This window comes from Peromyscus maniculatus, chromosome 4 (assembly GCF_049852395.1).
Source record: "Peromyscus maniculatus bairdii isolate BWxNUB_F1_BW_parent chromosome 4, HU_Pman_BW_mat_3.1, whole genome shotgun sequence".
In the NCBI taxonomy this organism is placed as follows: domain Eukaryota; kingdom Metazoa; phylum Chordata; class Mammalia; order Rodentia; family Cricetidae; genus Peromyscus; species Peromyscus maniculatus.
The window spans coordinates 46,573,512-46,597,257 of record NC_134855.1 but is presented as its reverse complement, the minus strand read 5'-3'; the positions used below and the strand labels follow the sequence as shown (position 1 = coordinate 46,597,257).

Below are 23,746 nucleotides of genomic sequence, written 5' to 3'. Positions count from 1 at the left end.
CCCCCCCCAAAAAAATCCCTGTTAGTGAATAGTCATTCTAACAACTGGTCACATTTTATTTTCACCTTCAAATAGATGAAGAGATGACCATTCTATTTCAGAAGCATTCCAAGTTGACCAACAAGCAGAAGAGAACAACTGGAAATACTAGACCAGTAGACTATGCTATGGCCACATGTACCATGAAAGGCAGGGCCATGGTTCAAGTCAGACTCAAGGGCACAGACAATGGGAAGAGTCTGGAAGAGAACTTCTTAACTGCAAGTTTTAGTGGTTAATCATAAAGTGTATACAATAGAGGGCAGCCAGCAGATATTTTGGTGTGTGCTGTATGCTTTTGTTCATGTTCACAACTGTGTGCAGGTGCTTTGGCACATGTGTCTCCACTGGCATGTGGAGGCCAGCGGTCAGTGTCAGGTGTCTTCTTCTAGCCTCCATTTTCTATTTTGAGACAAGGTCTCCCACTGACCCTGGAACTTGCTGGTTCAGCAAGGCTAGCTGGCCAGTCAGCTCCAGGTATTCCATTAGCTCCGTCTCTCCAATGCTGGGATAGCAAGGGTGCACCATCATCCATGTCTGGATTTTCATATGGGTGTTGAGGATCCAAACTTAGGTTACTTATGTGGCCAGCATTTCATTGACTGAGATACTGAGAGGCCGCAGGAGCACCATGGTGGACTTCTCCCAGCCTCTACCAGATCTGAGTTTCAGTTTAGTTTCAGTTTCGGTTTCTGATAAGGCAGGCGAGAGAGATATTGCATACCAGGCATAATTCAGCACTTACAGCCCCAGTCAATCAGACAGATACTAGTGTGGCTGTTGCTCGCTTGGCCATTCATGTTTAGGATGACCTAATCCCCGCCTGGCTGTCTATAAAATGACCCTGCCAGCTTCTCTGGTCATTGTCATTTTGTTGTGTGCCTGACCCCTGCATGCAGGAATTCTTCTCTTGAGAAATACACATTCTTGCCCTCACGTACATGAGTGGGTGGTCTTTTGTAGGATGATCTATGAACCCTAACAACTTCTCCCCAACCCTTACAACAGTGTTTTTAAAAATAAGAAAATATAGTGTATTACTGGAGCACATTACAGAAAGTAAAGGCAACATGGGGAGGTTAGACTAGTTACCCAGATACTGTTCTGCAAACCCCACTTCTGCTGGCTCCACAGTGCCAGTGTCTTGCCAAGTCTGATCTCTCAGGAACACTATGGGGCTGGAAAGCAGCAGGAAGAGGATGGAATTGGGTCTCTTCTGTTTTACTATCTTGCCAGTGACATAGCTTTACCCCATGGCAATGACAGGGCCAGTTTTGTTCTCAGGGACATTGGCCAGCCAGCATCCCCTATTCAGAAAGTCTTCTGGGCTCCTTGTGATTTTCAGTTCCTTTCTGGAATCCCTTGATCCTGAGTGTTAGTGTTTTCAAGCACTAAGGAAAGGACCAAAAACATGTTTGCTACTGATTCACAATGGCAAAGGTGCTTACACCTGTGTATAAGCTAATTAGCATCGCTAAGTACTCTGCTCAGTTCAAAAGCAGACCATCTCAGAAAGGAGCAGTGAGCTGACTCACATTCAGGTTGCAAGCTTCTTACTGCACAGTGGGGACCAGCAGCTAGCTCTTCAGTTGCTTTGATTTACACAGCCTCAGTGGTTCCCATGAGCAATCATTCTGTTGTTGTTTTAAACGTTATAGTAACTCCTAACACACTTCTTGTGGTTTCTCTCTTTATCAGGCACATACAGAAGTTAGATACAGTTGTATGTTCAACAGTTTTTCTTTTAGTTATATGCAGGCATGTTTACAAAATCATGATACAAAAATGTACCAAATGGTTAAAAGCTAAAAACAAAGTAGCCTAACATGTAGATCCTAAGAAATACCTTTTACCTATATCTTTGTTGTGTGTGTGTGTGTGTGTGACATTCCTGTGATGCTATATTTAAAAAGTAAAACAAGGAATTTAAAAATATTTTTAACATTCTGTCAAACAGAAATTTCCACCTAAAAGTGACTAAATCCAAACCAACCACCCAAACAACAACAATAGCCCAGACTGGCCATTAACTCTCCATCCCCCTGCCCCAGCCTCCTCAGTGATGGGATTACAAATGTATACCCATACTGAGCAACGGTTTGATTTTTTTCAGGACCCCAGGAAGCATGTCAATTTGTGTGAGTAGGCTGCAGGATTTCAGAGCACCTCAAGTAACTTAGAACCTTCTTTACAAAAGCATTTGTCTCTGCCAATCACATGTGTGGATGGAGCTACCCAAGGAGAGTGTGGATACATCAGGAGTCACATGTGTGGGTGGAGCTACCCAAGGAGAGTGTGGATAGATCAGGAGTCACATATGTGGGCAGAGCTATCTGTGAACAGCACCTGAAGATCCAGAAACACTGACTTGGGGATACTTCAAACTATTTAGGTATTTCTCATCCTAGAAATAACCCTACATAATAGTTTACTTAGAGTCTGTAAGATAAATACCACATAGTCTTGACTTGTCTAATCTTTTAGGACAGAGAGGACACTTAGTGCCCCTAGAAGGTGAGCTACAGCTGACCTGTCTGATCTAAGTGAGGATAGAGGGAACCTGGACAGTGTAGACTGCCAAGCATTTTTCTACAAGCCAAGGAATAATCCACACTTTTGATACCGGAATAAAAATTAGTTCATTGCTTAGTGATTATGAGAATTTTCCTACTACATTATTTGGAAAAATCTGAACACAAAGGTAAACTTGGGCTATGTTGGTAAAATGTATTGACTCTATGTTAAAATATTTACAATATTATGAAATTTTCATTTTAATTTTGAGGCTACATCCATATTTTTTTCCTCTTGGTTTGAGACAATAATACTGTCTTTTCTAAGTTCATAAAACTATTTGAAATATGTAAGTTTTTAAATTATTTAAACTGGAATAAAGATGTGGTTTAGTCAATTTAGTTAACTTGACTAAAGAAAGAAGTCATGTAGAAACTGTGCATCCTGGGAATGTGAGAAAGTTAGTTGTATGACACAGCAGTGTGTACCTAATTTGAAGCTCACCGTTAGTACACTATAGTGTGACCTTCAGAATATTACCTACCCTCTCTGAATGGACCAATAAACAAGAGTGGTGACAAGACATTTACAAAGTTGTGCACAGGTATTTTGACAACAGGATTCAACACACGTCTCTATCTCACACAATGGAGGCTAAATCAAGCAGTTCATCCAAATGAATGCTCTTCAGACAGCAGTAGAGAAAGGACCTCAATACAAGTTTATTCATCCAGAACATGTCTAGGTCTTTTACTGTTGTTAAAGCATTTGTGATTGCCTGAAAGGAAAGCAGTATAAAACTGGTGAAGTCTAAGAAAAAAAATTTCCCAAGCAAACATTCTATTGACAAGTTTCTTCATGGCCTTGCATGGTCCACTGGCCTCCCCTCTTGATCCGCTCAGTCTGGACAAAAGGTATTTTCATGCCATTCAGTTTGTGTAGGGGCAGAATGAACTAGAAAGAACTAGATCTATGTCAAAGTGCTTCCTGTTCTGCTGTCAGATGGCCACACTTACCACGAGAGATAACGGAAACTATCCAAGGAAAGGATGGGACAGGACAAAAGAGTGGTCCCGGCTCCCACCACCTTCCCCTTACACCATCAAAACCTCTTACAAGCAGAAGCAAGCGTGAACCCCCAAACCGTGGTACTGTTAGCAACTTCACATTCTATGAAGGGCAAATCTGCCACATCACCTCAAATTCTATCTACAGCTATCTTCTCCAAGTAAACATAAGATGCCTTATTCTCATTCAGTTTTCCTAAGTCTGAAAACACAGATGTAAGTGTTCAAACTAAGCATGTTCTGCCATGTCTGTTTACTCCAGCTGCAAATCGTGAGTGTGAAGTTCATCCATTTTCATTTGCTCAAATGACCCTAGACCAGACATTCTTACTAAGAGAAAACAAAAACAAACAAACAAACAAACAAAAAACAAGTAAGCCAGCACAGTTGGTTACCTAAGGGAATGGCAAGCAGTGACAAGTTTCTAGGGAGCTTTCACATGCACAGTACCACTTGTTATAAGAGCAATCCCACAGGCAGGCAACATCTGGTAATTTAGACTTTAAAAACAAAACATATTTGAAAAGTTCACATCAGTATTTATAAGCTTTCCTAGTAACTTATGCTACTTGGCCTGTATCCTATTTTAGAGATATGTTTGTAATTAAAAAAAAAAAAAAACACTGATAGTACTTTGGAGGTTAACAGTACAGGGTACTTTTAAGATTAACTTTCTATTTTGTACCAAGTTACCAGGGTTAACACATCCAAGAAAATGAGAAGATAAATCTTCGTGAGTCTGAAATTTAAGCACCCTGATTTATCAGTACATTATCAGTATGAATGGTAACCACTAGGCAGAAGGAGGCTACACCTGATAAAGGAAGATTTTCATACATTAATGGGTCCTAGTTCATGCAGCGGTTAGCAAGCCAGGAGCAAAGACAACACAGGCTTAAAACAAAAACCTGAACTTAACCACCAGCGGTTGGCTCCACCCTGCTAATTAATGACCAAGGCTCTAAAACAGCAGTCTCTGCTGGTGGGGATGACAGTGATAACACCCACCGCAGCAACCAGAGCTTTCAGGTCATGTGACATGCAATACTGAAATGCTAATCTCGTTCATAGCATCAACTGGACGTTACAAGTACTAATGCAAAAAAGCAGTAACCAGGCAGAGCACACTGAAGACTTCACATCCTCCCTGAAGAAACAAACTGCTTTTCAAAGCATTTCAGACATAAGTCTAAATTAATTTTCTGTAAATATTTTTATAAATCAAATTTAAATATGCACATAATTCTTAGGAAGGCTTTTATACTATTTAGAATATTGTTACATATTAAAAGCTAGACACAGGCCTATAGACACATAAGAATTATATGAAGTAATGTGACAGTGCCTACCTGTTTCAAGAACCGGACTCCATAGATGAAGACATAGAGGTAAAAGGAAAATCTCCACCTGTAGAAGATTAAAGAAGTTAAGACATTCAGTTTATATATTTCACAGTATATCTGAAATATGTGAGGAAAAAGTTAATTAAGTTTTCTCTTCCTTTAAACCAAGGAACGGACTTGGTAACGATCACTAGTCAAACATAAACATTCCTGAGTATGGCTTAAGGGAAATAAATATTAATCATTATTAGTAACTTTTCTTTCTGTAAGTTATCAAATTTGCCCACCTTTTTTCTTTCCCAGCTTGTCAATTTTCTCTGAATGACACACATGGAGGGATGAGGTTCATCGAATGAAGATATTTACATTTTTATTTACAAAAAGCATCTTACCCTAGTACTCAACTCCCAATTTTATTTCTTGTACACCATGAAAAAATTTTAAGAACTGTGTGTGTGTGTGTGGGGGGGAGCAGGCACATGTGCATATGGGCACACATGTATGTACCTGTGTTTGTATCTGTGGTTATGCGCCATAGTGTGTGTGTATGGTCCAGTGATGAAAATCAGGCAGGTTAGTGTGTAACACACACCTTTACTCAGAACCATCTCTCTGGCCTTCCTGGTACTTTTTGAATGTGAAGAGCATACTTCAAAAAACTGTCCAGGATTCACTCCACTGTATTCATAAGGGCACTAGGCTGGTGGAAGCTTGGATTACACATTGTAGATAAACATCTCTGTTTGCAAAGAATCTAAACATTTTAAGTAAAGTAACAGTGACAGATTTTAGGAGATGATTACAATGATGTATAAAATCACTTGAGGGAAATGAGAATTACATTCAGGAGAGAAAGAGGGTTGGTGCTAGGAAACCTCTAACAACTGGCTTTGACCCACCAGCAGACACTAGCATCCCTCAGACTATCACAAACAGACATTTGTGGGCCGGTCTACTCGCCAACATTCTAAAATCTAAGGCACAACTACTTTAGGGAAGAGTTTTAAATTCAGAGTTGAAAGTCTTCAATAAGTAACATAAAAATATGAATTTGAGAAGGAATAACAAAACAGTGGCAGAGGGATTAATTCAATACCCCCCCACACACACACACCAGAAAAGCCTTGACTCTAACCCTCACGTGAAAGCCCTCCTGTAGAGACTGATGGCTCACTTCCATAGCGTGAACAGCAAAAATGGACTTCATTCATATCCACGGCCAGCTTTCTTGGTGGCTACGGGTGAATGTCTCTGTGTTTCTTTCCAGCTTGTGTACAAATTCTAGATCAGAATGTTAACCAAGGCTGACATGGGTATGTTCAGCTACAGAGTTCAACCTGATCTAAGGCTTTGCTTGTCACCATACTGAATTCCAAATGAGTGTTAAATAGTCCCCCCATTTTATCTGGAATGTGCCCTGCAGATTATGTGGCTGTGATGAATAACACACAATCTTTTCATTTTGGGCAAATCTGTTAATATCCCTTGTCCTCAGTTCTATCTCGGGGAGAGTAGGGCTATTCCATAACAGTAATTCAAGGATCTGGCCACCTTTAGAGTAACCTTTATGTCAGTCCCTTTCTCTCCCTATCACACGGAACCAGTGTACATCAAGTTTGCTTTCCTTTCCTGGCCTCTGGAGACAACGGAATTTGCAACTGCTCTAGAAAATGATTTATAACAGCGGTTTCCATTTTGGCTATTGTTAGTAGGCAATGATCAGACAGCTTTTATGTATAATAAAATTTTTATAGAAGTCATTGGAATTCTTACCATCATTTATATGTCTGCATTTTATTCTATCACTAACATGACCCAGTTTTCATAAGACACAGGTTCTATTACAGGAACCTACCTTATTTGAATAACAAGTTGCAATGAATATTTACAAGGCAGACTTTTTATTTCCACAAAATATCTGCAGGAAGCAAAATTTGCAAACATTTTGCAACATGAAAAAAATACTTTATTTATGGAGTTTCATGTAAGTTACACTTTTAAATGATTGCTGCAAGCTTGTTTAGTGTCCCCCAGACTTCCACTAAAATATCTCTAGGAAGAGGTAAGGGAAGCTGCATATAACCATAAATAGGAAGACATGACTTTTAGTCTCCTGCTAAGAGTAGGGAAGGAGTATTATAACAGCAAGAGAATAAAATTAGGTTTAAAAAAGGTTTTAGAGGGCATAGGATGATACCTCAGTTAATAAAGTATTTCCCAAAAATCATCAGGACCTGTGTTTAACTCCAAGAATCCATGAAAAATTTTGGGCATGGTATCTGTATTTGTAATCCCAGTGCCAGGAAGGCAAGAACAATTAAATAAACCTCCCAACAAAATTGAAAATTAGAGATTCCTAGATCTTGATGGTGTGGTCTGGTCTAATCTGATTGGTCAGCTTCAAGCCAAAGAGAAACCTGTCTCAAAGAGACAGCATTCTTGAGTTTGTCCCCTGCCTCCACCCCTAAACACGCACATGGACACGGACACACGCACGCACGCACGCACGCACGCACGCACGCACGCACGCACGCACGCACGCACGCACTCACACTTTTTAAGTGGATAGAGATAGCATTAAACAAATCATGAGTCTTAAGAAAAGCAGGAAAATCTCTTTCTGTGTATATCCCCCTTTCCACACTCTTGGCTATCTTGCCCAGAAACCTAGGCTTGATGATGCTTTTTGAGGCAGCAGGAGAATCCCCCAACTACATCTGTTAGTGATTGCTACTTCCTTTTTCAACTAGACAAAGGGAGAAGTACTCTGTACCCTGGTGGTTTCAGAGGCAAAAAAAAAAAAAAGATTTCAAGACAAGATGTTTTTGAAAATGTTGCATGCCAGGGGTTGGAGCTCTTCCATAGCTCACACACATAACAAAGGACACAGCACTGGAGATAGCTAATTTATTTGGAAATCTCTTAGTTCACTGAAAACTGCCATAGTCTAGAAATATCAACTTGCTACTAGGTTAAAGACTTCAAAGAGGACTTTTACTAAGAAAAAAAGGACAGAGAACAGGACCAAGAGCATCTTCTCCTGTGGACAGACCTGAAGAGATCTTTTGCAATTCAGCAACAACAATAACAGCTCAATACTGGCATGAATCTACCAAACGGTACTGAGTACAGCAAGCGAACTGCATGCTAAACAGCCACAGAACACTCTCAAGATTTCCTACAAAAATCTGAAGCCAGTTTTCAGAAATTATTCGGCATTCTCAATGTGATAAAGAAGACAGGACTTCTAGAATCAAAAGTAGAAAGACAAAGGTATAAGTCAATTTTGAAAAGTGCTGGAGTAAAACTGAGATTACAGGTGAAGAAAAACAAAAAACAGTTGGTGCAGACTCTGAAAATGAAGCCTAGAATTACCACCCCCGTGAGGAAAGGATGAGGCTAGAGAGAAAGAACATGACGTTGTGTAGGTGGGGAAGTGGGGCAGACCTGGGAGGAGCTAGGGGAGGGGAAAGAAGATGATCAAAATATACAAAAAAGTTAAATATAAAAATTAATTAATTAAAAAAAGATATACACAGAAGAAATTCAATCACTGAAACAGATGGTGAATAATCCCAAGAGATTCTACAGAGTATAAAGGACTATAGATCTGGGGGTCAGAAAAAAAAATAACTTACTATAATGGTTTCTTGGAAATGATAAGTGAAAAACTGACATAGAAATAATCATCAATGACACATTTAAAAAAAAAGAACTAGAAAAAAACCCCAAGAATCAAATTATGTTCTAAACAAGACCAATTCAAAGCCACATTTAGAAAAAATAATTGAATCCTACAGTAAAAATGAAATGAAGAATCCTTCTGTCTTCAGGCAAGAAAACAAAACATGTCAACACACAAATAAATCAAATAAAAACAAGTCACCATCAGGGGTACAGATGTCTACATGGTCTTTAATTTCCCCTTCTTACCACAAATGCTGAAAATGGGAACCCTTGACTGAAGAAAGCCACAGCCAGCTGAGGTGCCTTTCATTGGTAAAGGAACTTGAAAAATATCCTCATAATCAAAGGTTGTGACAATGTGCTACTCTGAAACCTTCATTAAATGGTAAGTGTGCTGTGCTGTGTGTCAAATAAACACACATGTGGAATAAAAATCTCATTTACAATATTTCCTGTACCTTGACAAATGTGAGATTTTTATAAATCTATAGCTAAATAAAATACATAATTGAATTTTTAAAAAAGTAACTCTGGTCAATTTCAACCCATCAAAATACAAAGTATAAATTTAGAACTCAAAGAATATAATTTTTGAATAAATTATGCTGCATGAACTTAGAAATATACATAATTTCCCTAAAAAAGATGATATAGATAAGAGGTAGATTATTGAATCTACTCTGAAAAAAAAAAGAGATATAGAAATGATAGGATAAAGGGTAGATTATTGAATCTACTCTGAAAAGAAGAAAGGGGAGCTTATAGATATCATAAGATAAAAAGGTACATTAATGAATCTACTTTTAAAAGGCAACTACTAGTTTTGAATATTTTACATTGGATTGGATTCTTGTATATTGTATATAAATTATGTATATTGATACAAATTTGAGATTGATTTTGTTAGAAAATACTGTACATACATTTCTAACCTTGTTCAAGTTATTGTACCTTACAGTTCATTTAACAATGTAAGACAAATTGCTAGTCCTTGAAAGTTATTATTACCAACTAATTAGGATATAAGAAATGCAAGTTAATAGTCATTACAATCGAACTTGTAGTCATATTATGTATATTTTCAAGGTTAAACAAAAATATATTTTAGATAGGTCATCTTCAAACACTTCAGAGATCTACAGAATATGGCATTTAAGATGTTTTAATAACATATATTTTTTTAAGACTATGAGACATCTGCTCCTGACATCACCAATCTACTTCAGAGAAGATGATGGGCACTGAAGAAACTCCTTATGGAGTTTACTTTCATTATGGCAAAAGGTAGCCAGTGGCAAGGGAATTTTCTTGTCCTTGACTGCTGACAGTATGCTGTCCAAAATGGACAAGCAGGACACAAAAGAAAGAACTGCCCATCCTTGCCAAGACAAGGTAGGAAGGCTCTTTTGAAAATTCTGCTTCACAAGAGTCTGTCAGATATGCTAGGCCTTTATGCCAAAGATGGATGCCCCAATGTTGCAGAGAAATCTTGAGTGACTGTCCAGACAGCCAGATGTTTCTGTCATTTCTCACATTTTTTGGAAGTTGCTTGTTTACACTTCCTGCTAACTCAGTTAATATTATATCCTTCTCAGGTCACTGAGGGAGTTGAAGATTAGATAGTTATAGTTTTCCTTGTTAACAAATTCAGAAAAAAAATAACTAAAGAGGTGTAAGATGTATAAATTTGAAAGACATCAAAAGATAGTTTTCAGTTGATAATACAAGTTAGGGTAGAACATAAATTAGGTATAACATTTTGGACTCATCAAGATAGGATAAACATTGGAGGTTTTTGTTTGAATTTTTCAAATGTTAATGGACTGGACATTGTTAATATAATTCTTGACTATATATATTATATATACTTATTGTATATAGTTTTTCTTATATTAGTTATAACCTTCTTTTATTATTTTAGACAAAAGGGGAAATGTGGTGATATATTGTATACCCCAATATATCATGTATCCTAATAAACTTACCTGGGGATCAGAGGACAGAGCCAGCCACTAGATTAGACACTGAGACAAGACAGTGGTGGCATATACCCTTAAGTCTATCACTGGGGAGGCAGAGATTTGTCTGGCTCTCTGTGAGTTTAAGGCCTCACAGGAAACAGAGCCAGGCAGTGGTGGCACACACCTTTAATCCCAGCACTTGAGAGCTCATGACCTTGCTACAGTATTTGGGAAGCACACGTCTTTAATCCCAGCACTAGAAAGGAAGTAAGATGGTAGGGCACAGAAAGGTATATAGGCATGAGGAGATAAGAAGTCTCGCTCTGGAGGCTGAGGAGTTGGTAAGGTGAGCTTGGCTGTGACTTGTTCTATTCCTCTGATCTCTCAGCTTTCACCCCAATATCTAGCTCTGGTTTTTTTTAATTAATAAGACCATTTAGCAATTCATGTTACATTTCATTGTCCAACTAAAGCTATGGTTCTTAAGGGACAACATAAAATATTTAACAACAACCAAGAGATGAATTCTGAGACTGTATTAGTAAAAACAAGGAATGAAGAAGCAAAACATTAAATTCACTGTTACAGAGAATACTGTTTGATAATAAGAGATATGCAACTAAAAATATTTTCATAATATCTTAAAAGATGAGTCCTCATTAAAAACTGTTAAGCCAAAAATTACTCCTGTGCCTTTACTTAGGTAGTGTTCAACTAGCAGAAGTTGGATTTCTAATTAATTAATTTATTTTTAAGTAAAGCAAGAACTCCCAGAGATAAGGAAGCAGGACTGAGGACAGTCATCTCATATGTAGCCCGAGAAGAGCAGGGCACTAGTGTGGTTGACAGAATCACAACCTGAATCCTACTTTCCACAAAGGACACAGACACTTTGGTAGACCCCACCATTAACTCTCTATTCAGACCCTCTGTTGGCAACAGAGTTCTTGTCACTGGCCACACAGTCGGTAAACGACAAAATGAGGACACAAAGCCAGCACGGCCTCCGGGGGCGCCTCTCAGAGTCTGCAGAATTAGCTCACACTCCCGTGCACAGAGAAGGCACAGAGTGGTTTGACAAAGGCGTGCACTCAGAAAGGAGGGAGCTGAGATTAGGCACTAGCCTGTAACTGCCTTTGGGGTGACCATACAAGTTTCACTCTATTTAATGAACATGGCGATGTCTATTTTTCCTCCTTCTTTAAGCCACAACAATCACATCTTCTCCTTTATCCAAACTGACTTTTTTCATATAACCTTTTCTGAACTTCCTTCTGGTCTTTACCTACTAAGGCTCTTGTCCCCCATAAGATACTGATTTAACACTAACATATCCTTTAAGCGTCTGATGATTCATTGGATCTTTCAGCTCTGAGTGAGAATTTGGTACCTTAAATCTTCTGCCCAGGACTAGCTCTTTGGAGGCTGTGTTCACACACACAGATGAGACACAGTTTCCATAATTCTCACACAGTCTAGAACAAGTGGCATTGCAAATGTACCTGCTGACCTGAAATTGAAGACAGTAACAACTACTCCTATGGGCTAGAATGAGGAGGAAATGAGGCAATCGTCAGAAGTAGATGGACAGACAGGTGATACATGGTACATGCTGAAGACTAACTTGTCATGTTCACAGTTCTTAGCAGTTCTCATGTGGAATGCATCCAATAAATGATTTCTAATTAATTTTTGTGACTAACTATGTCTCAGTGCCAATGGCTACATAACACTACCTCATGAGAGTATGGTTCCCAGGCAGACGTGTCACGTCACATGGGAAGACCTGGGTGACAGAGGAAGCCTGAATTCTTATGTGGTTGAGCAGTAGGTCATGTGAAAGAGAGACTCTGTTGCATTTTTATTAACTTTACGTATCCAGATCTGTTTATAGTTTTTAAAGGCACTTACTTAGTATTCAATGTTACAAAACCATTTGCAATTTGCCTACATTTTATCTATACATTTTACAAACACTCCAGGATTGGTTAGAATAAAACTCTGTGAGCCAGTAAGTTTCCAGGGCCACTGGTGTTCTAAGCACAAATGGCATGTGGATGCCCCGGCTACTGAGGGTGTACAGATGAGCATAAGGAGGGCAAGCATGGACTACTGAGGGTGTACGGATGAGCTGGCACGTGGGCTACTGAGGGTGTACGGATGAGTTGGTGCGTGGGTTACTGAGGGTGTGCAGATGAGTTGGTGCATGGGCTACTGAGGGTGTACAGATGAGTTGGTGCATGGGCTACTGAGGGTGTACAGATGAGTTGGTGCGTGGGCTACTGAGGGTGTACAGATGAGTTGGTGCATGGGCTATTGAGGGTGTATGGATGAGCTGGTGCATGGGCTATTGAGGGTGTACAGATGAGTTGGTGTGTGGGCTATTGAGGGTGTACAGATGAGCTGGTGTGTGGGCTATTGAGGGTGTACAGATGAGTTGGTGCATGGGCTATTGAGGGTGTAAGGATGAGCATAAAGAGTTGGTGATTAACAGGGTTTTCATGGGCAACAACTCACTCTTGTTTTCTAGTGATTTAATGAATTCCTGCTCAGTTCTCAGAAAAATGATCATGTAACAAAATTGGGGAGATCAAATCAAAGAAATTTTACCTGTAATTATGCAAATGACCAAATAGACATTCCTTAAAGATTTACTAAATGACAAGAATGTCTCACGTGAGTATGAATATTTACAGTCCCTCCTTTAGGGCCTGACAATTTATAAAGTTGTTTCTCGACAGACTATGGCTCTAAATCTAAGTTTATCTAGCTACATCTATGTCTGTGCTTTTAGCTTATAATCCAAAAGGGATTTTTATTTCAAGGTCATCCTGCCATAATGTCTCTATGATGAACAAGTCTTTCCATCTCAGAAAATCTTAAGGTGGAGACAGCATCACAGTGTGTCCCTTCTATAGGTGAGCTAGGCCAGGGAGGGCAAGGGAGACAGAAGAGGAATGGGTTGGATGTGAAACTCAGAGAAGGTTCAATGGGCTATGAGTTTCCAGGGTCCAAATCTTCTGAAGACTGTGGCAGTTATACAGAGCAGGACAACAGGCTGTTATTAACAGCATAAAGGGCCCTGCTCCAAATCATATAGTAGTGAAGAAAGAATTAATGGAGATGGGAGCTGAGGGTGGCCAGGCCCTTCCTAGTACTATCTGAGACTTGACAAGAACATAAGACTATAGGATTTTTTAATATAATCATATATATTACATATCATATATAAATATATATATGTATATGTCTGTATTGTAATATATTTCCTTTTGAATACAAAGGACAAAACGATGTATCACTGAGTAAGAAAAAGAAATCATTATTACAAAATACCTACCATATTGCCAAAGTTTTGATAAAAAATTTATCTTTTGTAGGTACGCTCATGTTTAAATCTATATTAAAACCTTTTCTTTTTTATTGCTGCTTTAAAAAAGTTAGTTAAAATATAATCATTTCATTTTTCCTCCCTCTCCTCCTTTGTGCCCCTTCCCCAGCTTCCTCCCAAATTCACAGCTTACTCTTCTTCAACCACTGTTGTTACACATACATACACATACATACACATACATATATATACATACATACACATACATACACATACAACCTGATGAGTTCGTTCAGTGTTGCCTGCAATGTATATGCTTCTAGGGCTGACCACTTGGTATTGGGATACCAATCAGAGGCCTTGTTCAGGGGCCCAAGTTCTCCATCTCTTAGGAATTAATTGCTTGTAACTATTCATCTAGGGGTAGGGATTTCTCCTGTCTACCTTAGGATATCATTGTTCAGGTCTTGTTTAGGCAGCTAGGTTGTTGAGATTTCATGGGCATAGCTTCCTGGCTAGGTGTGTGTGTGTGTGTGTGTGTGTGTGTGTGTGTGTGTGTGTGTGTGTATAATCTGAAGATGTACAAAGAAGGAAACAATTATACAGAAAATGGGTGTATGAATACAGTCAGGAATTACAACTAGAGTTCTAGCAGATCAGACACTCAGAGCATTACAAATGATGCTATATTAATGTGAAAACAAATTAACAACCAAAGCATTCACTATTTCCCTATAACATACATGCTATGTATTTCAAACAAGCAGAATCCTGTAGCAAACTGAGTCTCACATGGTCCCCTGTTCACACATATTTGGAACACGGTGGGTATTACAGTAACATGCACTCTTTCCCTACTGTATGATTAAGCATAGTGCAGTCTCCTGCTGTTCTAAAACCTCTTTGATGTGAAAGCTCGGGTTAATAAGGGCAGGACTGCCAAAGGAGATAGGCAGAGTAGATGTTTCTAAAACCAAGCCAAGAGAGTAGGGCTTCTTGCTAAAGGAGTAAATAATTAAGGCCTGCAGTATTCTGCAAATGATTTCTCACTCTAAAATCTGGCCTACGTATAGCCAGGCAGAGTCCTAAGGGAAGGACTCTGAAGACAACTAAAGGGTCAGTTCGGGCCTTTCTGGCTTCCAAGAAGCCAATCCCACCTTTATGTTCCTGGAGTGTTATGTTCCTAACACTCCAGTATCCCACTCCGTATGCTTTTTGAAATATCCGTTCTGGGCTTACTGCTCCCTTGACCTCCATTTTTAGATTGTTTAAATCCTACCTCCCCTACAGGGAGGGCCACTACAGGACCGTCCTGCTCTCTCAACGCCTATGCCCCTGACCCCCGACTCTGAGGAAGGTTTGAAGAATTACTTTGCCACTGCTAAATATGCAATGTTTTTATTTTAATATCTTTTTATTTTTAAATTAAAATATAATTACATCATTTCTTCCCTTCCTCTAATCCCTAACAGACAACCCCCTTGCTCTGTCAAAGTCATGGCTTCTTTTTTCATTAATCGCTGATATTCCTAAGTATGTAAATTCAACATGCTTGGTCTATACAATGCTATTTGTGTGTATATATGTTATAGATATGCACATAATTTCAGAGCTGACCACTTGGTATTGAATAACAAATTAGGGTGCTCCTCTCTGAGGAAGACTATTTCTCCCACACTCAGCCTTCTTGTCTGTAGTTTTGTTTTGTTTTGTTGTTTTGGCCTGGAGTTGAGGTGCTATGAGATCCCTTCCATTTTAGCATGTCTGCTGGTGTCCTTGTTCAGGTCTTTAAACATGCATTCTTACCACCAAAAAATCAAACAAGAACAGACAGAGCCACTACTGAGTGTATTCTCATATTTAATTCCACTTATCCACACAGAACAATTCTCTAAGTTTGTTCTTTTCCCTCAGATAATGAGGAAATGTGGCACAAAGAACAACTATGGCATGGTTGATGTACCATGGGAGCCAAACTCAAGATGTCGTCTGCAAGGTCTGATGTTAAAGTCTGTGGGTTTTTTCTATGTACTCTATTATTCAACCACAGAAATAATAGCCAACACCAACTAACTACTAACCAATGAAGAATGGATAAACAAAGGAGGTGTGGCCTCTGAAACAAGGACTGATAAATGCTACAAGATACATAAAATTCAAAAGCATTATGATGAGGGAAAGAAGTCAGCACATAAAGCCACATATTGGGTAATTCTGATTATATGCAATGCTCAGGAAAGATAGCTCTATGGAGAGAATAAGATAGGTTAGCGGTTCCCTGGAACTAGTAGTCAAAGTTGACTTGGAGTGACAGCAAGTAGGGACAATTTATATTTTCTGGGTAATGTTCCAAAACTGGATAGTGTTCCAAAACTGGTATAACACTGTCAATTTGCCAAAAATCACTGAATTGTATTCTCAAGACAGATGGATTTCATGCTATGTAAATTATGTCTTAACAAATAGGTTAAAACAAACAAGCAAGCAGGCAAACGGCACTGCCTCTGCTCATGGCTCTGTGCCCATTCTGCCTATTCTTGCTGGCTGCAGGTCTCCTATTCTGGCTCTCTACAGCTGTTCTACTTGCTTCACTGGGGAATCAGCTCATGACTCAGACTCTCTCTTGGACGTATTCCATATTATCCAGGGTTCTTTAGAGGAACAGAATGATAGAATATATATATATATATATATATATATATATATATATATATATATATATATATATACACACACACACATATATATATGAATACACACACACACACATATATATATATATATATATATATATATATATATATATATATATATATGAAAGAGGGATGTTTTTAAGAGTGGCTGTGGTCCAGCTAGTCCAACAAGGTCTGATGAAAAAGCCAGGATTCTGATAATTATTTAATAGAAGAGGCTGGATGTCTCAGCCAGTCTTCAATCTACATCAGAATCCCAAGGAAGTAGGTTCCAATACCAGTAAAAAAAAAAAAAAAAAAAAAAAAAAAAGCCTCAGCTGCAGGATAGATGAACTTGCCAGAGAGAGTGAGGGAAGTGGGAAAACGCAAAAGCTTCCTTCCTTTTCTGTGGGCCGCCACCTGAGTGAGGGTGTGGCTCAGATGCAGGGTGGCTCTTCCCACTTCAAATGAGTCAATCAAAAAAAAAAAAAAGCCCTTGCAGGTACCCACATGCCTGAGTTTTAGTTGCTTCCAGATGTAGCCTAGCTGACAACCAAGATCAGCCATCACACACTGGAAATTCAGGGCAAACACCTACTACAAACTGGTGACCAGAGTGTTTCATGATGGAAGAAAGTCATTAGGAAATGTTCCATTTGGCATAATCTCAATATGAATTCCTTCAAATTGGGAAAGATTTGGTGCTTTCTTCTCCTTTACTTCTAAAATATATTGCAAGGACAATTAGTTGACCTTTTTAACATTTTGCATTATATCCTTTATTTTATCTCCAAAAAAATCTGATATTTATAGAGAAAAATATCAGCTTTTTTTTAATTAGAAAAAGAGTTGAATAAAAGAGTAAGAATAACTCTTAAAATCAAGAGATTGCCCTGAATGGCATATATGGAAAGATCAGTTAGTAAATATTTGAAGATCAGTGGACCAAGTGGGGGATAAAAAAAACCCAAAGGTATTATGTAGTATAATAAAGTACCCATAATCCCTTAAAATGCAAGCATTAAAATGATAAAACCCATTTGTATCTCATAGGCTATATAACTGTTTGCAGTAAGCCAGACTTAATTGATTGGCCAATTTGCCAACTCATATCATAGGCACAACTCAAACATACATCCAGAGCCACACCTGGACACACACTTGCAAAAACAAACTTTATTGTACAATAGAATTATACCTTTGTAATGCTGTGTTTCTGAAATAGACACCCTTTTAAGTAACTACAACTTACAGCAGAAAGTGCTTCTAACTTTTCAGTTGGAAGGGAAACTGAGTTAATGGAAAAGATTAAACTCAGAAGAACCACATTAAGATTGGCTTATACAATGTAAAAATATACAAACCTTTGTTTTTCTTTCTTAGAGAGTGATGATTCCCTTACAGCATATTTGTTCCTAACAGCAGCTGCTGCTTTCTTCTTCTTCTTCTTCTTCTTCTTCTTCTTCTTCTTCTTCTTCTTCTTCTTCTTCTTCTTCTTCTTCTTCTTCTTCTTCTAAATGTTATTTATTTCTTTTTGTTTGCTTGTTTTGAGAAAGGGTGTCTAAGTTATTTCTAAAGAAGTTAAAATACTAAAACATTAGGTAGATATTTAAGGTTTAATATTATTTAGGCATTTTGTTATATGTAGCAAAGGGGAAACAATTCAGTATGGGAGTAAAGCATGACATGTTTTATAAGAATAATTATAAAACAGGAAAATGTGTTGAGACCAAGGCAGAAGGTATTGGTATTTTTCCCCCTAAAGATGATTGTGGTCCCAAATTAGGAAAGAGACAAGACTGAGGGTGATGAGCAAGTTTGGACTAGTTGTGAATGGTTTGAGTAAGCTGCAAAAGAATTTCAGAGAGGCACAGGATTTCTTTCTTTTTTGTGAGACAGGGTTTCTCTGCATTGTCTTGGAACTCACTCTGAAGACCACATTTGCTTTGAACTCAGAGATCCTCTTGCCTCTGCCCCCCAGAAAAGATTAAAGGCCTGTGCCACCACCAACCAGCAGCACAGGCTTTTTATAGGCAGAAAATAAGTCCTTGTGCTTACAGATAAGCACTAGGGGAACCTGGAATGTTAGCATACAGGGTTGTTCCTTTAAGAGAAGGAATATATAACCTGTTATCTGCCAAGAAGGCTGGCAGTGGACATGCATTCTAGCCTGGTGACCTTTGTGCTATCAGTGTGATTGGAGTCCACACCAGACTCTCCCCCAGACCCTTATCATAGGCTTGTTTTTCTCAGTCAATCTAGAGCACCCATCTTTATAAGACACTGTCCCATTTACTGTATAAAGAGTTTTTATGCAGTCACATCCGATCTTTATTTAGCTTACTTTGTTCTTCAAGGTGCATGATTTACTGTGTACATGGGGTTGAGTTAATTATCACCAGCAAAGTTTTCACCAGATTGTGTTGTTCTTAAATAGCCTAAAATAAACTACTCAGGGTCAGGCTCCAGAAGTTTGAACCGATACCGACAACCTACTGGTGTTGAACTGAACTATCTTCTTGCTTCTGACAGGTTGTTACTGTACTGGCCTTGGTCGTCACAGAGACTCCCACAATAAAACATGAAATCAAGAGGTTTAGATTTTTGTAGACACTGAACAGATATCAGGGACCACCGGCCCCAAATAAACTTTGATTCTCTGTATTCAAATTGTGAAGTTTTCCAATAAACAAAAAGGCTTAATGGGTTCAATTCCCAGAATTAGGAAAAAGGCAACACTTTGATTCTCTTGTTCAAATTGGGAAGTGTTTCAATAAACAAAAAGTCTTTGGGTTCAAATCTCAGTGCCAGGGAAATAAGCAAAACCAACAGAGGTTTCCTGGCCCTGACCTTATGGAGAACTGTGGTCTTCCACCCACCCACACAGCTCTCTGGCACAGGTGGCCGATCTAGAGCCCAACATCTCCTGTGCTTTGTGTATTTCATTTTTGGGGGATTTCTTTTGTGTTATTTTGTAATGATTCTATTTTGCCAAATGATTTAACCTTTTATATATTTTTAGACTAAAAATGAAATTCTTTTGCTTTACTAACACTGTGGGACTTCAAAGGGCCTTGGAAGTCAAAGGGTCATGTATATTAGATCTGCATTTGTGAACATGGCTTTGTATATGTTCCAAGTACATGTGATCTCCAGAAATCTGATGTATTATTTGAATGCATGTTATCAGTTGCAATTCTACTATAACATTACTACATACTTCAAAAATAACCAAATTTTTCTGATTCCTTTAGGGAAAAAATAGAATTACATAAAAAATGCGTTTTTTTTTTGTGTGTGTGTATGTCAAAACTACTATGCAAAATGAAATTTGTTTTGTGTTTATTAGCTTGTATGTGTGTTTGTATGTGTATGTGTTTTCCTTTTAAAATCTAATAGCTTTTTCTTTGCAATTTTGTTTCACATCTTTATATAGTAACAGTTCATCATATTTCCACTATACTGACACATCAAAAGCCTTTTAGTTTCACTTCTGATCACAGACTGTCAGTCAATAAATTCCTGATATTTAAGACCTATAGATAGATTTGGATGTAGCCTATGGACCAAAGCAAATAAATCCAACCTACCGACTTGCTCATTTGTTTATTCTGTTTCTTAATGTTGCCTGGAGTTCTGATCATAGGACTCCTTGCTCTCAGTTCTATTGGCTTTACTGTCCTGAGGGCAATAACTTGGGGTGGGGAGAAAATGTCAATGCAGCCTAGCTTTGTTTTTAGAGATGCCCCTTCACAAATGCTAAAATTACAATCAGGTCTGTCACAGACAACTGTGATAGAATAGGAACCTTCCAAAATGGCGATGTTAGAACTATGGCCCAGGTCCTGGGTAGATGTTACAAAAGGCCTAGAATAGCTGCTAAGAAGGTGGCTTTTCAAATGTGGGTGGAGAGCTCTCTCCACTCTCAGTACGCTCTTTGGACACATTTCATTTCCTACTTTTCAGAACGAACCATGATTAGCCCAAAACATGGTATTACAAACGTCACCTAGACATTCACAGGTAAAGTCCAAGGAGCATCAGCTAAGAGAGAAGGAACTCAAGAACTCCGAGTTTCCTTTTCCTTCAATAGAATGGAAGGGTCGAAGATATGGCTTACTGCAAAGGACATCAAAGAGGGTTATGATGATATCCAGTGCCTGTAAACTAGTTTGAGGAAAACTATATATTTAAAAAACAGCAGTTTAGAGAATGACATACCTGCAATACATTTCATTATGATTTATGAACTTCATCATGTCAAAAAAAATTTCTAAAACATAGCTATGCAGAAAAAAATTAATGGAAACCTATTCAAACCAGAGAGGTCGGGGCTGCAAGGAGAGTAACATCTATATCCCAAACAGTGATCACCAAGGTCAAGGCCAACCTCCAGTCCTCTACGCAAGCATGACTAGCATCACTCCAAAGTCACTAGATCAGCTTCCTGTCCTTGATGTCAGCTGCGAAGATTAGTGAACTCGAGGGAATGACATCCATCAATCACACCACTGCAGATGCTTATTCTTGTCTCTTCCCAGGCAGCAAGCAACATGTGTGAATTATTAGTTTAAGCCCTGAATACTAGCACTGTATAATACTGGATGCTTGATATAGTTATTTGATGTTCCTTATAAAATGTTTATTCACATAGGTAAGTTGATCTGGGTACTTTTTATTTATTAAAATTACAAACACCGAATTGAAGTTATTACTTCTAGCAACGAGGTAATACAACTTTTACACTTCGAAGTCTAGTGAAAATACTGAAGGACTAAGTCCAGTGGAAGGCACACACTCATGTATGCTTTAGCTGCACTTAGAGACATGTATTTAAATAATTCCATTGAATATTACTAAACTTTTCTGTGTCACTTGATCTGAAAAAGAATGAAGATCAGTTCCCTTGAATTTTATAAATGAGAAAAAGAAAATGATGTTCACTGCTCATGTTGTACAACACCCTTAATATTGGCAACTACCACTTTTTTTAATCACCATTAAAAAATGTACACAGCATACTCAACCTCTAGAAATCTGTGTAACTTCTCCAACTTGGAATTTCTTTTAAATTGTTTGTCATTTTGTGGTTGAGAAAGATAGTAAGTTGGACTTCATTTGTGTTTCCTTCTCGGGAAGTCATTTAAAATGTTCTATTTCTACATTTTTGAGCTCAAACTTGCATGTAAATATAAATCTGTGAATTAAATTTGGTTTTTAAATGTAGGAAGTTCAGGTCAAGACATTGGTGACTACTTGAGAAGTGTCAATTTCTTACTTTACAAACATGAGGGAGTGGGACTCTGGAATGGTTCATCTTAGGAAACTAACAGGAATCCACCATGGGTCTCTGTCTTTAGAAAGGAAAGCTCCACAAGCAACCAGCACATGAACACATAAGACTATCAGTAAATATCACAGAAATCATGATCCAGCATCATGGAAAGAAACAGGTCTTTGCATTCAGAGTCCTAATTACATTGAGGCTAGTTCAAAATTACTTCCCAGAGTAGGCTGTAAGCTTCTGTGGAAGATTCCGGAGGGTTGCTGTTCTTTCCTCCTGCCGTTCTGGGTGGGAAGAGAAAGCCACCTGCTCTGTCAGCTGATGTGGATATTTTATGCACCTCTGTGAGGGATAGTGCATCTAGGCAATTTGCCTCGTTGAATCAGAGGATGTAGGCGGATGTGTAACTAGTGCTGGGTGGCGAGGACTGTGAGGAAACTGACAGAGGAACAGCAAACTCCTCAGTTATGATTCTGTGTTTGCTCTGAAGTTAATAAAATTAACATGTGGAGTCTGTTTGGAGACGATGCTAACAAATACACCGAAGGTATTTTGTAGAATATTGGCAGAGATGGGTGGTAGTTAACTGCCCAATGCTATAGAAATGTAGAAAGTAGATATAACTATTAATATGCGAACATTACAAAGATACTAGAGCAATTCAATTCAATACCGAGTTAGTGAGCACAAGACATTCTGCTAGATACTTAAAAAAAAAAACCCAAAACTGGACAGATAAGTTTTAATAACTTTCAGCTAATTGGCAAGATGAAATAACTATACCGATAACCAGAGCTCTAAATGACATGTGAGATAGATGCCATCAAGCTTCCTCCAGTTCCAGAAAATGTGATGTCAGATGGTGGAACAAAGTTCTCCCGAGTGCTGGAGAGTTATGCAAAGGTTCCAGAGCAACCCTGAAGCAATCTTGAAAGCCTTTCCTTTGCTCTAAGAGAGTTATAACAATTTCCTCATTCTAATTCAGAATGGGAAGTTGGGTGAATTGACCAAGGCTAGGCAGGCACAGGGTCATCTGTAATGTTTATGATGTTTATGGTGCTTGTGATGAGATGGCAAAGAGAGTATCTTGATGAAGGTTTCTATTGCTCTGATACAACACCATGACCAAAATCAACTTGGGGAGGAAAGGGTTTATTTCACCTTACAGCTTCTAAGTCCATCACCCAGAGAAGTGAGGGCAGGAATTCAAAGCAGGAACATGGAGGCAGGAATTGATACAGAGGCCATGGAGGAGTGCTGCTTACTGGCTTGCTGTCCATGGTTTTCTCAGCTTGCTTTCTTACTCACCCCAGGACCATCTGCCCAGGGAAGAAACCACCCACAATGGGCGGGACTTCCCACATCAATCACTGATTAAGAAAAGGCACTACAGACTGGCCAACAGGCAAATGTTATGGAGGCATTTTCTCAGTTGAGAGTCCCTCTTCCCAAATTGCTCTAGCTTGTGTCAAACTGACATACAACTAGTCAAGACATAGAAGGGACTTAAGTGTGCAGCACCGTCTATATGTAAGTTACACCAGCTCTAGTAGTTCAAAGATAGAAGCATTGGTGTATCTCTACAACCAGGCAATCTTGGGCTCTGCCAGGTACAACCAGGCTTTATCCCAGGGGGAGCTCAGTACAAGGCTTAGTCTAGTCCCACATTCTCATAAGTATCTGAAAATTCTTATTAATAGTGACAAAAAACTTTGAAAAGTAAATTATTATCTATAAATATGCAAACATCCTGAGCCAAATCACATATTAAAACATTATTAACAATTAAACTCTTGTTAAATTAATTTATCAGGAAGCTAGAAGTATGTCTTTGAAGATAATAGACAG

At 38.6% G+C, this 23,746-nt stretch overlaps 1 protein-coding gene across 2 annotated transcripts in view; it reads right to left on the bottom strand.

Annotated features, from left to right (window-relative positions):
- Positions 1–23,746, bottom strand: part of Cers6 (ceramide synthase 6) — a 262,719-nt gene that overhangs the window by 106,131 nt on the left and 132,842 nt on the right. For both annotated transcript variants that reach the window (XM_006972379.4, XM_006972378.4), the window contains exon 4: positions 4,970–5,027. In XM_006972379.4, the coding sequence (XP_006972441.1) occupies positions 4,970–5,027 (58 nt within the window). The remainder of the gene's footprint in view (positions 1–4,969; positions 5,028–23,746) is intronic.